We start from the raw sequence: 13,480 nt of genomic DNA, 5'->3' as shown, positions 1-13,480 counted from the left end.
TCTCTCTCTCTGTACATTGGGTGTTAGTCAGTCTTTATTCTTAATTTTTTGGGGTTTCTTGTTTTGTGGCTGTAAGGAGATGAATATTAAGATTGTATAATGTATACATACTTTGATAATAAATATGCTTTGAACTTTAACAGTTTTGCACACTACTGCAAGTTTTGAATTTTGGAAAAACTGAGTGAATGAAACTGAGTGTCAACTCCAAGGTTTATTTGAAAGAAAGATTTATTCTGTGTCGGTCTACTTGCCTGTTTTAACCACTCTCCTCCACGTCCAACCATTGATGCAATCTGTAATTTTCCCTCTTGCCATAGGATCACATACTAATCATAAAGTCATAGAGCACAGAAAGAGGACTTCTGGCCCACCGAGTTTTGTCAGTTATGAAGCACCCATTTATACTAATCCTATACTACTTTTATTTAAATCACCCTATAATGGGATTCTATCACTCACCTACACACTAGAAGCATGTTATAGTGATCAGCTCAGAAATGAAAATGCACATTTTTCACTGTGGAATGAAATTGGAACACTGCAAGGGATTCCAGTTGGTCATAGTGAGAATATGCAAATTCCATACAGACAACACTGGAAATCTGGATCAAACTGGGATGTTGGAACTGCAAGTCAACTGTTCTACTAGCTCATTCACTGTAACATCAATCGGACCTTCATCACCTGAGCCCTCAGCTTTTTGTACTCCAGCTGGACAACTCTTCTCAAATTCTTAGCTTCTTACCTGCCTTGTTTTTTTCTCCATTAAGCTAGTTATATCCTCTCTTGGATAAATCTCTTTCTTTTCCTTGGGATGCCCCAAAGGATGCATTCAGGTCAGTGTGTGAGGGATGTCATCAATAACCAAAACTGCCCATCTTATTCACCAGCTCCCTATCTGATACCATACTGCAACTGGAAGCTGACCTCACTGATTTCCTTCCCTTCCAGCTCACTGTTACCATCTGTAGCTTCTTGGAGTCTGCCAGTGGATAAAGAATTTTTACTCTTCTAAAAATACTTCTTTAGATTGTGTATTCTCTTGCAAAATGCCCTGTCATCTGAAATCAGATGTGCAAAGTATCTGGGCTTAAGAGTGACAAATACTCTTAGGTTCTAACATGTCAGTTGATGGGCTCCTCTTCTGTCATGATGAGGCCACTCTCAAGTTGGTGAAGCAAATTTCTTATTCCATCTGGGTAGCCCTCATCTTGTTGGCAAGAACATCGATTTCTCTAGCTTCTGATAACTTTTCATTCTTTCCCCCTCTCTCTTCTTCCATTCCCCACTCTGGTTCCTATTTTACCTCTTCTCTTCTCACCTATTACCTCCCCCGATGCCCCTTCTCCTTCCCGTTCTTCCATGATCCACTCTCATCGCTATCAAATTCCTTCTTTTTCAGCCCTTTACCTTTTTCTACCCATCACCTCCCAGCTTCTCCCTTCATCCACCCCCCTTCCCATCCATCTAGCTTTAGCAATGCCCTCCTAGTTTGTACTCCTTCCTCTTCCCCACCTTCTTATTCTGGCTTCTTCCCAATTCTTTCCAGTCCTGATGAAGGGTCTTGGCCCAAAACGTCAACTGTTAATTGCTTTCCATAGATGCTGTCTGACCTACTGAATTCCCCCGGCACTTTGTGTGTGTTACCCTAGATTTCCAGCATCTGTAGAACCTCGTGTTTAAGAACTACAGTATTGACCTGACTACCACACCCCCAGTTGGCTATATTTTTTTGCTACCTTCTTTGACCAAATCACCATGAATGAACTTTTATTTGTGATAAATTAAAAGAAATGATACGATATGAGTATATTGAATAACTTTTGCTACAAGTCATAATTTTGCTTAAAGTAGTAAAAATAGATTGTGACAAATTTAAAGTTTTAGGTTGGATGAACTATTAAACAGCACTGTCATGGTGAAAGAATAAAAACTGCTTGGAAAAATTCTGTTATTTAACATAATAAGTAAACAAATACCATTCGTTATTATGCATGACAACAGAAAACAATGATTGGTGGTGAAAGTTAACAGATTTTTATATATTTTTCCCTTCTCATGATGATGCATCTGATGGTCATCTACTGATAAAACTGATGATAAACAAATTCAATATGGCAATATAATAGATTAATAACCCTGTACTACAATTAATTTTAATTTTCAAATGATGAAACAATATTGACAAACAAAACACTCTTTTGCTCCAAAAATGTCATTTTCAATAAAGCAGAGTTTTACTTATATTTTATATGCCAGTGTATAGTTCAATAGTTAAAAACAAGCTATTTCTTCAGAGCTACCACATCCAGTTCAAAACTATTACTATGAACAGCTAAAGCAATCATAAAATTGCTGGCTGGAGGTTTTCTGCATTTGCACTTGGCAGTATGCAGTTTTCCACACTTTAAATGTGAGACAAATGAGGGGTTGGCAAGCACAAGAGTGGAAAATCCAGGCTGCTACAAAAACAATGCCTAGATACAAAGCTCTAATTGAATCTTAGGACCCCATCACCTTACTGTCAATCAAGGATGTCTCTGGAACAATAATTATTACTTTATTTTATCTCAGTGACAGAAAGAAGAAATCCCATTTGGTTTAACTTTATTTATCAAATTCCTTGTTCCTCAAGATTTATAGAAATATACTGGGCTGATGAAAGTTTGTTTCTTTCAAACTGTTAATGCAGAAGTCACATCTAAATGTGAGGAAATATCTTAATCGCTTCAATGTTTTTGGTACTTTAAGTTTATTTTATTTAAATTTATTTTGCACCAGAGTTCAAAACAGTGCACACTAAAATCTGAATCCAGGACATTCCCACTCCTGCTGCTCCTCCTCAGAGTAAAGGTAGTGGAAATCTGGAACACTTTCTCTAAAAGCTTGTAGATTTTGAGTGAACTGAATTTTTCAAAAGTGGAAGTTGGCGGGTGTTTTTTGGTGAGGCACTAACATCAACAGATACAACCAAAGATGAATAAACATAATTGTGGTCCAGATCCACCAGGCCTGAATGGATGACAGAGTTGACTTTAAAGGCTGAACAATTTACTTCCATTCCAACAATATACATCTTTCAGCAAACATGTAACTGGCAAAGTCATAGATTCTAAGTCTAATGCATGATTCCACATGAAAAGGGTGCAGGGGTAGAAGCTTTTCCTTGCTGTTTGTTGTTCATGTATGACACTACAGAAGCTGAGCATTATATTCTTGGTCTGAAATGTGGTCCCAAAAAGAGTCCATGGATCTACCTTTAGCACTAACCACATATTTTGTCCCGGTCTCTAGACATGAGGTTGCCCATTTAAGACTAAAAGGAAAATATTTTTTCTTTTTACTCTGTGAGCTGTGAATAGTCAACTCCAGACAGTTATCAATGTTCAGTTGGGTAGCGTATTAAAAGATATGATAAATTAATTTTCAGATATTTAAGGAATCAATGAATATGGGAATCAAGTGATGATGAAGCAAAATAACCTGTCACCTGAATTACTTTATCTTCACAATTTTAATTTTATTATTTTGCCCTTTTATAGTTCCGCCTCTCCTCATCCCCATTCCTCAGTGACCAGAATAATGTTCACATTTCAGAATGAGAAGAAAAACCCATTTTAACCATTGACAGACAAACAGCCATGCTGTTACAGACTGACCATTTTAGTGATTCCAACATTGGTAAAAGATGATCATTGGCAATGGTGAAAAGTTATTTTTTTAAATTTGAATAATTAATAGCAGCTACATTGAAATAAAACAGAGGCTGAGGGTTAACTTGATTATGAGGAGCACAGATAGCTCAGATAGTCAGAGACTTTTTCTCATAGTAGGAGAATGTAAAATTAGAAGGCAGAGGGTTAAAGCAAGATTAGGGAAATTTAAAACAGATCGAACGGGCAAGTTTTTCCACACATTTTCTTCTGTGGGAGTTTTCTCCCACAATTTCATACATAAGGGAAAAAAATATTTTTTTTGGTTATATACAAATGAGCTAGAGGAGGTGGTAGAGGGAGTCAGTCAGACAGGTACTTGGATAGGAGAGGAGTGGAGGGATATGGGCTAATTGCAGACAAATGGGATTAGCATAGATAGGCATCATAATCAATATAGATAAGATGGGACATTGGGTCCATTTTTATTCTGTATAGGCCTTCGACTCTGATTCCCTGATGCATCTCTAAATTAATGTTTTTCTTCAAATGGAATTTGCGGCGTTGCATGTTTTTGGTTTTACTTATCTTATGGACTTTGAATGGATGCAACACATGATCATATTAAGTGTAGTACTGTTACACACAGTTACACTTTGGATGCATTGTGAATACTGTAACAATATCAAAAGAGATAAGCAAACTATTTCAACAGATGGCCCACAACACTCAATTTACTAAAATCTGATTATTCCAATCTAATAACTGTTACTTTCTTCACTGCCTAAATTACCTTACAAATAAAAGCTCATTTAGCTTGTAAGTTATTTTAAAATGAAAGCAGGGAGTCCTTCTCTGACTCAACAGCTCTGCACACAATAAAGGAGCAGAATACTAGAATCTGGCAAAATGTCAAGATGTCACTTATGTTCATATTGATGCAATGCCTGAAAGCCCGACTTAAAATAAAGAATTCTATTATTAAAATGGTTCTTGTGAATTTTGGTAACAAGAAAAGAAAAGGAAATTACCAACAAAGCAATGTCACATTATTTCTTTGCACAAAACTGGATGGTGGTAAGAACTTACACTGTAAAGAAAACCAAACAAGCAATGCATCACTGTATTAAGAATATTTTTGATCAGTCCCTTGATGAACACCTTTTATTAAATAGAAATAATTTATGTATTTTTAAACAATATGTCACAGTTAACTAAGATCTACTACATTTATCACTTTGTACAATAATATTTATTAACACTTATGAACAAAAGAATTTTTCCCAGTTCTTACCTTCCTTAAGACGATTTCCCCACTCATATGCATGGCCAGGTTGCTAAAATGGAGCAGCATCTGGTCTGTCGCTAACTGTTGTTCAATTACATCATCCCCATAAATCACAACAATAGCCACACAAACAAACAGGTGGAAGTAGTCAGTCTGCAAGACACATATGCATAAATGATATTACTAGCATACAGAAACTGTGCATGGGTGTTATTATTCAAAAATTCAAACATCAAATCAACAGGGCCAATATGCAGTTTCTCTTCAATAACTGAAATTCTAGCAGCAATTCTCTACATTTCATCCCCTCCACCCATTACAATTCTCCAAATGAAAATCCGAATTCATTCACTCAAATTCATTCAGGACTGAAATTAGGAATAGCATTAGGCTTTGAATAAAATGGAGAAATAATGCTAGTAAACATGGCCAATACTTGTACTCTCTTTTGATTTTGTGCTGCATATCTTTTATCTGTTTACTTCAAGTTCAAATTCAACTGTCATTTAACCATACACATGAATGCAGCTAAATGAAATAGTGTTCCTCCAGGGCTAAAGTGCACAACACAGTACCAAAATTCACACACAGCTCACAATACATCTGGCTAGAAATAATATTTAAGAATATTATGAATAATATTTAAATAATCAATAAAACACTGGCTGTGGGGCAGAGTAGGATTTTCTGATTGAGATAGCTTTTAAATTACACACCTCCACCTCTGTACTAGAGATGTTACAGGGAATGTTTAGCAGTCTTCAAATTTTTAATTTAAATTCAATAAATAGACATACTTTTGATTGTGAAGATCAGAATTGATCAGTGATAAGAAAAATAAGCTAGCTGGGTTACACTTATTGAACTGCAGATGCAGATCAGTGAATACCAAGGCAGGCAATATAACCCACTGAAAAAATAGTATTATTTGTAAAACTATACCATCTCTTTTAAAATCTTTGGGCACACACACATTTTTTTGGAACACTCTCTGAAGATTTTTTTTTATCAAACTGAAGTCTATGCACTGTCTTGTTTTCCAGCACCTCATGCTGATACAGCATTCGATCATTCCAGCAGCACAGCAAGAACATCTGCTGTAGGACTAGGTCCTATCGCACCTTCAATGAACTTAGTCTCTTCAGTGAATAGCCACAGTGGCTGTGAAGGAGGTTTTCTAGCAAGATGGGTTTAAACCAAAAGGAAACTTAAATTAGAAAGCACAGGATAAAGCAGGGACTGAAGTCAGAATTGCTTTGGCTGCTGTACTTTGGACTGTGGTCAACCCATTAATTAAAAAAAAAGGAATGGAAAAACAGTGGATAGAATTCAACACATCATTTTGAGCAGTAATCTTTTGATTAAAAAGTAGGGACTGGGGGCTGTGGTTGGTTGCTTTTTATGACAATATCTAGTGACTCTGAGAAAGCTCTGGCATTTACTTCCACCTCTTCCAATACCAGTTTCTGTTTGAGGGTTCAGTAGTATTCTGTTTCCCGGAGGCCTGAAGTACTGACCCAGGAACAAGAGTAATCACAAAGCTAAGGAACCATCATACAAAACAATCTGGTTCAATAGTTTTTATAGGAAGGAAATCTGTCATCATTACTCAGTTTGCTCTGCATGCAACTTTAGATGTGTCACTTGTATAGAAAATGTGATTCAGAATTGCCTCTTTAGTTTGGGCATTTAGGAATGGACTATTAATGACACCCTCACCAGTAATATCCACATTCCACAAAGAACCACAAATAAACACATTTAAAAATGGTAAGTCATTAAAATGAGTAAAGTATGATTCTCAAAAATAAGATTTTTTTTGTGTCTAGAGAGATCGTTAAGCAGTAATTGAGGCTTTTAACCTTTCTCCCAGATAGTTACAGGAATCTGAAACTCCCTTAAAGGCAATGAAAACAGTTCTTGAACATTCTGTAACACAGAAAAGTACAGCACAGGAACAGGTCCTTTGGTCCACCATGATTTCAAATTAAACTCATCACATCTGCTTACACATGGAACATATCTCTCTATTCACTGTTCACGTGTCTTTCTAAATACCTTATAAACGTGGCTATTGAATCGGCTTTTGCCACTTCCTCTGGCACCTGCCACTCTCAGTAAATAAAAAAAAATCATTGCCTCTCAAATTTTCTTTAAACCTTTGCTCTCTCATCTTAAACCTATGCCCTCTAGTATTTGACATTTCCATCTTCAGAAAATAAGACTATCTACCCTTTCCATGTTTCCCATAATCTTGTTACTATCGGTTTTCTCCTCAGTCTCTGACTCTCCAGAGAAAACAATCCAAGTCTGTCAAACCTCTCCTTCTAGGTCATGCCCCCAATCCAGGCAGCATCCCGGTAAATCTGTTCAGCACTCTCTCCAAAACCCAAACTTACTTTGTCCAATTTCTCATTCTAGTTAATACCCCCTAATTCAGCCAGCATCCTGGTAAGTGTTTTGCACCCTCTCCAGAACTCAAACTTAAATTCTTGACAGATTAATGCTTTAGGAGGATTACCCTGGAAATGATTGCAAGACAGTCTAAACAGTGAACAAATAAGGAACTGAGGAAACCAACTTTTGAGTTGCCATGTACGTTCTGCATAGTTCAGAAATGGTCAGCTTCTTGCTGTAATGGCAAATTTCATCATCACTGCTAATATATATACTGCAATATTATTATATTTTAGTGGGGATATTATGTGATGTGATATGAAGAAGAGGGATATGGGGCTGACTTGTGGTTGCAAAAACATAATGTTACAGCTGAGCTAGATATTTCTTTAGATTTCCTGTAATCAGTATTTTTCAGAGTTATTAGACTTGACATAGGCCTAAAAAATGGATGCCAACCTGATAATGAGCCCAGCATGCCTCCCAAATACGGAGTGCCTCTGTTTCAGGAAACTCGCGTTTAAAGCAGAGAAGAATCCACCGATGACAGAACAGCATCTGGAGCCCATCCTCACCCAAGGACACCAAGTGGTGGTAAAAACGGGGGTGCATCAATCTCAGCAACTCTCTTAGGTACAGCTTTAAAACAAAAAGTACTTACGAAAACTCTGTATTTTTAGAAAAACTAATTACATGCATGGATATAAAAGTTCATAATATTATTAAACTTAACAATAAGGTTAAAATAATCAATAGGTTAAGGAAGAATATTTGGCTTAAGGAAAGATAATTCTTAAGGATATCTTATATACATATTGAACAACCTTATATAATAATTTCCTTGATTAATCAAGGCATTAAAGATTACAGAGAGAAGACAGGAGAATGGTGTTGAGAGGGATAATATATAAGCCGTTATGGAATGGCAGAGGAGACTCAATGGCCTGATTCTGCTCCTATGTCTTATGGCCTTGTGAAGTATGCTCTATTTACGCTACACAATGCAATGGGTGCATTGGTATCCTAAATCGGATAAATTTTGCACTGCATGAAGGATTCGCAGACCCCATGCCAACACTGGAACACCAACACAAGGGGATGGTTTCTTACTAATCACTGAAATACTTTCCAAACTACTGGTGTAAATATTACAAAGTTAAATTTCAATGACTGTGCCCATTTAGCTGTTCAAGTTATTCTATTGCACACAGCCAAACCCAGCTGTGAAAATTAAAAAACCTGCTCAAGCTGTAGGCTGTAAATACTTATAAAAACAGTATTTACTGAAATATGACTGTGCTGCATTGTGCTGCATTGGAAATGATTTTTAAGGCTAATTATCCTGTAAAGTATTAAACAGAATTTGATGGATTAGATAAGAAATAGAAATGCCTCCAAAAATTACTTCAGCTTCATCAATCATCTTTACTGCCAGTCCAATCACTTCTCCCATCTGATTCAGCACTTACCAACTGTTTCTCCATATCATCATCCCGCGGAGAGCTGATGAAAATTGTATTCTGCATCAGTCCAACAAAACACCAAAATGTGTCGGATTCATCCCTGACTTCTGACAAGATTGGAGCCACCAGATCTGACATTCCCTGAGAGTAGCCTACCTCAGGGCTGTAAACTGCATAGTTCAGCAAAATTCTCCTGTGAAGAAATTCAGTTGCATAGACATGATTCATTTCAGGAGTTTATTCAGGGAAAAGAATCCCAGAATTTTGGTATGTTTAAAAATTGAAAATCCTTAATCTTTAAAACACAAAGACAAGTGCTGCCAGCTATGCCAGACACAGAAACTTATGAAATTGGAATGCTCTTCTTGCTCAGCCTTGCATGAAGGTAATTTCAAGGGGATGGGGAGGGCAGTGGAGGAGGGGATGGGGCATTGCTCTTGAACTATTGTAGCTTTCTTTGGTCAGCAATTTTCATAAGGAAGGAAATATGCAGGATTAAAGACTTCATAGTTGAACATACCCTTTTTAAAAATTAACTTTTTCAGAAACATTGCAACCCACTTCATGTGATTAAACTTTTTGAAAAACAGTTAACATTATTCCAACAAAGAGAGCACCAATTTAAAGTACATTAAATTAAAAATATGTGCAATAGAGCTAAAAAATTGTCAACCTGTAAAACTATTGTTCATCAAGTTGTAAATTTGAGAAGATACCACATTTCCATTTTTAGAATTTCCCTGTATGAAAATGCCACCTTTCTCCCAACTGGCCAAGATACATAAACACAGACAATTACCTCATTAATTCCACATTGGGGTTGTTTTCCCCTTTGAAGAACTGTTTGGATCGATCAGTTCGAACCACATCTTTATCAACAGTAAACTGAACTTTTCGCCAAAATTCTTCCTGCTCTTCAGGAGTCATTGACAATCTGCAACAGGGGGGTAATTTAAATCTCAATATATGACATTCAGCCATCATCCCATTTTCCCTCATCATCCAGTTCTCCAGCCATTGCCATCTGGCAACAAGATCTGGAATGATCTGTTAGACCACGTCTAACCATCACCAAACAGGTCTGCAAATATCTGCATCACAATTGTCACTGTCCTTCAATTAATATGTCAAAATAATTTTTTTAATACACATAAGTAAAACAGTTTTTACTTGTGTTTTGATTTGCACTGATGTGGTTAATACATGCTAACTGTAAAAACAAATAATTTTCCTTTTTATATTGGTAATTGTGCCATGCAGGTGAATCTTACTTAATACTGCACTTTGAAACCCAACACTGCTCCAGCACTATTTTACTGCTTGATATTATGCATATTTATAATTGTCAAATATTAATTTTAAATACCTTTAGTAATTGTTTCCCAGTTGATAACATTTCCTGAATTGAAATATTCCTTATAACAGTCATTAAATGTCCTTCTATAAAGTGTCTGAAGATCACATACAGTACATTCAATGCAGACATTGAAAATAACATGTACACACAATGATTCAGATCAAGCTCAAGCTAATTTTAACACTACAGATGAAAAACAACATTTTTTATTTATTCTTTGTGATTCTTATTTATTCTTGCTCTCACTTATAGATGATCTTGAATCATATCTTTGCATAAACATTCTCTGATGACTGGGAGATCTATTTTAATTTGCCTTTTATTTCCTCTTTGGATATAAACTCTTAACCTCATGACATATGACATTGTTATTTAGATGAATTTCAGATGACTAACCAGCTTTACCACAATGTGGCACACTTTTCTTAAGCTCTAACAAGGCTCTCCAAAAAACCCCAGAATAAATCAAGTACAGCAGAATGAAAAAAAAAAGGCAAAAACTATCAGTTTTATGCAAGCTACAAAGTATATTTGCATTATTCTAAAGATTACTAACAACACGAAAGCAAGCATTCACATGATTTCCTAAAACAGTCACGGTTACATTTATTTACACTAGTAAAATTTATTAAGACTTACTCTGACCCTGATTCTTTCTCCCAGATATCAATTATCTAAGTGACACAACACAGATATTTTGCATGAATAAGCAGCAATGTATGTCCTTTGATAGTTTGAACATTGTTAGTCTGTTAATCATTCTAACTGGCATTAAAAGTTATAAAAGTAGAAATTTTTTTGAAATTATTGCAGGGCAAAGGTTGGAAATGTCAGAATTGTTAACATTTTTTAATGTACTATTGTTTCCTTGTCCTTATATCCCCCTTTTCTCTTTCAATCTAATCTTGTAGTCATACAGCACAGAACCCTTAGGTCAACTTGTTCATGCTGACCAAGATGTCATCAAAGCTAGTCCTATTTGCCCATGTTTCACCTCTAAATCTTTGCCATCCATGCACTGATCCAAATATCTTCTAAATGTTGTTATTTTATCTGCTGCAACCACTTCCTCTGGCAGTCACTCCATACATATACACCACCTTCTATGTGAAAAAGCTCCCTCTCATGTTCCTACTAAATCATCAGCCCTCTCACTTTAAACCTATGCTCTCTTGATTTCCCATCTCAAGGACACAGAATGTATACATTCACCCTATCTCTTTCCCCTATGCTCTTATACACCTCTATAAGATTACCCCTCAGTCTCTTAAAGTCCTAGCTGTCCAATCTCTCCCTATAACACATACCTACAAACTCTGGCAACATCCTTGTAAATCTTTTCTGCACTTTTTCCAGCTTAATTCCATCTTCCCTAAAGCAGGGAACCAAAACCAGACACAATACTCCACACAAAGCTGCAATGTCTCAACTTCTAGTTATTGCTCTGAATAATGAAGGCCAGCATGCCAAGTTTTCTTCAATATCCTGTCTTCCTCTGACACTATTTATTCCAACACACTCTTGTTTATTTATACCCACTTCTATGTCAATAAAATCAGAATCAAGTTAAATACTATCGGCATACGTCGTGAAATTTGTCTTTGCGGCAGCAGTACAATGCAATACATAGTAATAGAAAAAACCTGGCAGAGTGAAAGGCCCATACAGGGTCCTGGTAAAATGTAGGACCTGAGTTGATTTACTGAGGACTGTGATTTTATTTAAAATAGCTGTAAATCTACAATGAGAGGTGATGTAAAGTAAGTAGATCATGTGCGTGTTTGTGTTTGTATGTAGTTGTACGTACATGCTCTTTGTGTTTTCTTTCTCTTGCTCCTACTCTCTTCTACCCTGGTATTGTTAACATAGGTATTTACCATTGTGCAGTGAACTGTGGACTGATAGCCAATGCTTGTTTGCAGATATGTGTTTGTTCAATAAAGTTTTTAAAAAACTGTGAATTACAGAATGTCTACACACACACACACACACACAAATATATATTATTTTCTAAAAATAGTTAAAATAAGCCTTTGACAAGATGCCACATGAGGCTGCTTACCAATTTACCTCATGTCTGTGGTATTACAGAAAAGTTACTAACATGGTTAGAGTATTGGCTGATTGGAAGGAGGCAGCGAGTGGGAATAAAAGGATCCTTGTCTGATTGGCTGCCGGAGACGAGTGGTGTTCTGCAGGGTCGGTGTTGGGATCACTTCTTTTCATGCTGTATATAAGTGATTCAGATGATGAAATGGATGGCTTTGTTCCAAGTTTGCAGATGATACCAAGATTGGTGGAGGGGCAGGTAGTGTTGAGGAAACACAGGTAGGATGCAGAAGGACTTCGCCGGATTAGGAGAATGGGCAAGGAAATGGTAAAATGAAATACAATGCTGGAAAACGCATGGTCATGCACTTTGGTAGTAGAAATAAATGTGGGGACTATTTTCTAAATGAGGAGATAATCCAAAATCTGAGATGCAAAGGGACTTGGGAGTCCATGTGCAGAACACCCTAAAGGTTAATTTGCAGGTTGCGTCAGTGTGGTGAGGAAGGCAAATGCCATGTTAGCATTCATTTCAAGCGGTCTAGAATACAACAGCAGGGATGTGATGCTGAGGCTTTATAAGGCACTGGCGAGGTATCACCTTGAGCATTGTGAACACTTGGGCTCCTCATCTTAGAAAAGATGTGCTGGTATTGGAGAGGCTCCAAAGGAGGCTCACAAAGATGATTCCAGGAACATTTGATGGCTCTGGGCCTGTACTTGCTGGAATTTAGAAGGATGAGGGGGATCTTATTGAAACCTTTCAAATGTTGACAGGCCTAGACACCGTAGATGTGAAAAGGATGATTCCCATGGTGGGAGAGTCTAGGACAAGAGGGTACAGCCTCAGGATAGAGGGGTGTCCACTCAAAACAGAGATGTAGAGAAATTTCTTTAGCTAGAGGATGGTGAATTTGTTGCCACATGCAGCTGTAGAGGCCGGGTCGTTGGGTGTATTTAAGGCAGAGATTGATAGGTTCTTGATTGGACATGGCATCAGAGCTTATGGGGAGAAGGCCGATAAATAGAGTTGAGGAGGAGAACAAAAAAAGGATCAGCCATGATTGAATGGTGGAACAGACTCAATGGGTCAAATGGCCTAATTTCTGCTCCTATGTCTTATGGTTAAGTAGTGCAAAAATATAAATACAAGAAGTAGTGAGATAGTGTTCAAGGGTTAAATGTCCATTCAGAAATCAGATGGCAGAGGGGAAAAAGCTGTTCCTGAGTCACTTGAGTGTGCCTTCAGGTTTCGGTACCAATGTAGCAA

The 13,480-nt window shown here is 36.9% G+C and overlaps 1 protein-coding gene across 4 annotated transcripts in view; it reads right to left on the bottom strand.

Annotated features, from left to right (window-relative positions):
- The window catches only part of tbc1d16 (TBC1 domain family, member 16), a 112,018-nt gene that overhangs the window by 14,612 nt on the left and 83,926 nt on the right, over nucleotides 1-13,480 (bottom strand). For all 4 annotated transcript variants that reach the window (XM_059948516.1, XM_059948517.1, XM_059948518.1 and 1 more), the window contains 4 exons: nucleotides 9,604-9,738; nucleotides 8,811-8,997; nucleotides 7,801-7,980; nucleotides 4,951-5,097 (listed from right to left, as the gene is read on the bottom strand). In XM_059948516.1, the coding sequence (XP_059804499.1) occupies nucleotides 4,951-5,097; nucleotides 7,801-7,980; nucleotides 8,811-8,997; nucleotides 9,604-9,738 (649 nt within the window). The remainder of the gene's footprint in view (nucleotides 1-4,950; nucleotides 5,098-7,800; nucleotides 7,981-8,810; nucleotides 8,998-9,603; nucleotides 9,739-13,480) is intronic.

This window comes from Hypanus sabinus, chromosome 23, assembly GCF_030144855.1.
Source record: "Hypanus sabinus isolate sHypSab1 chromosome 23, sHypSab1.hap1, whole genome shotgun sequence".
In the NCBI taxonomy this organism is placed as follows: Eukaryota; Metazoa; Chordata; class Chondrichthyes; order Myliobatiformes; family Dasyatidae; genus Hypanus; species Hypanus sabinus.
Note: the sequence above shows the minus strand (reverse complement) of the source record. Positions and strands in the feature narration are given on the sequence as shown.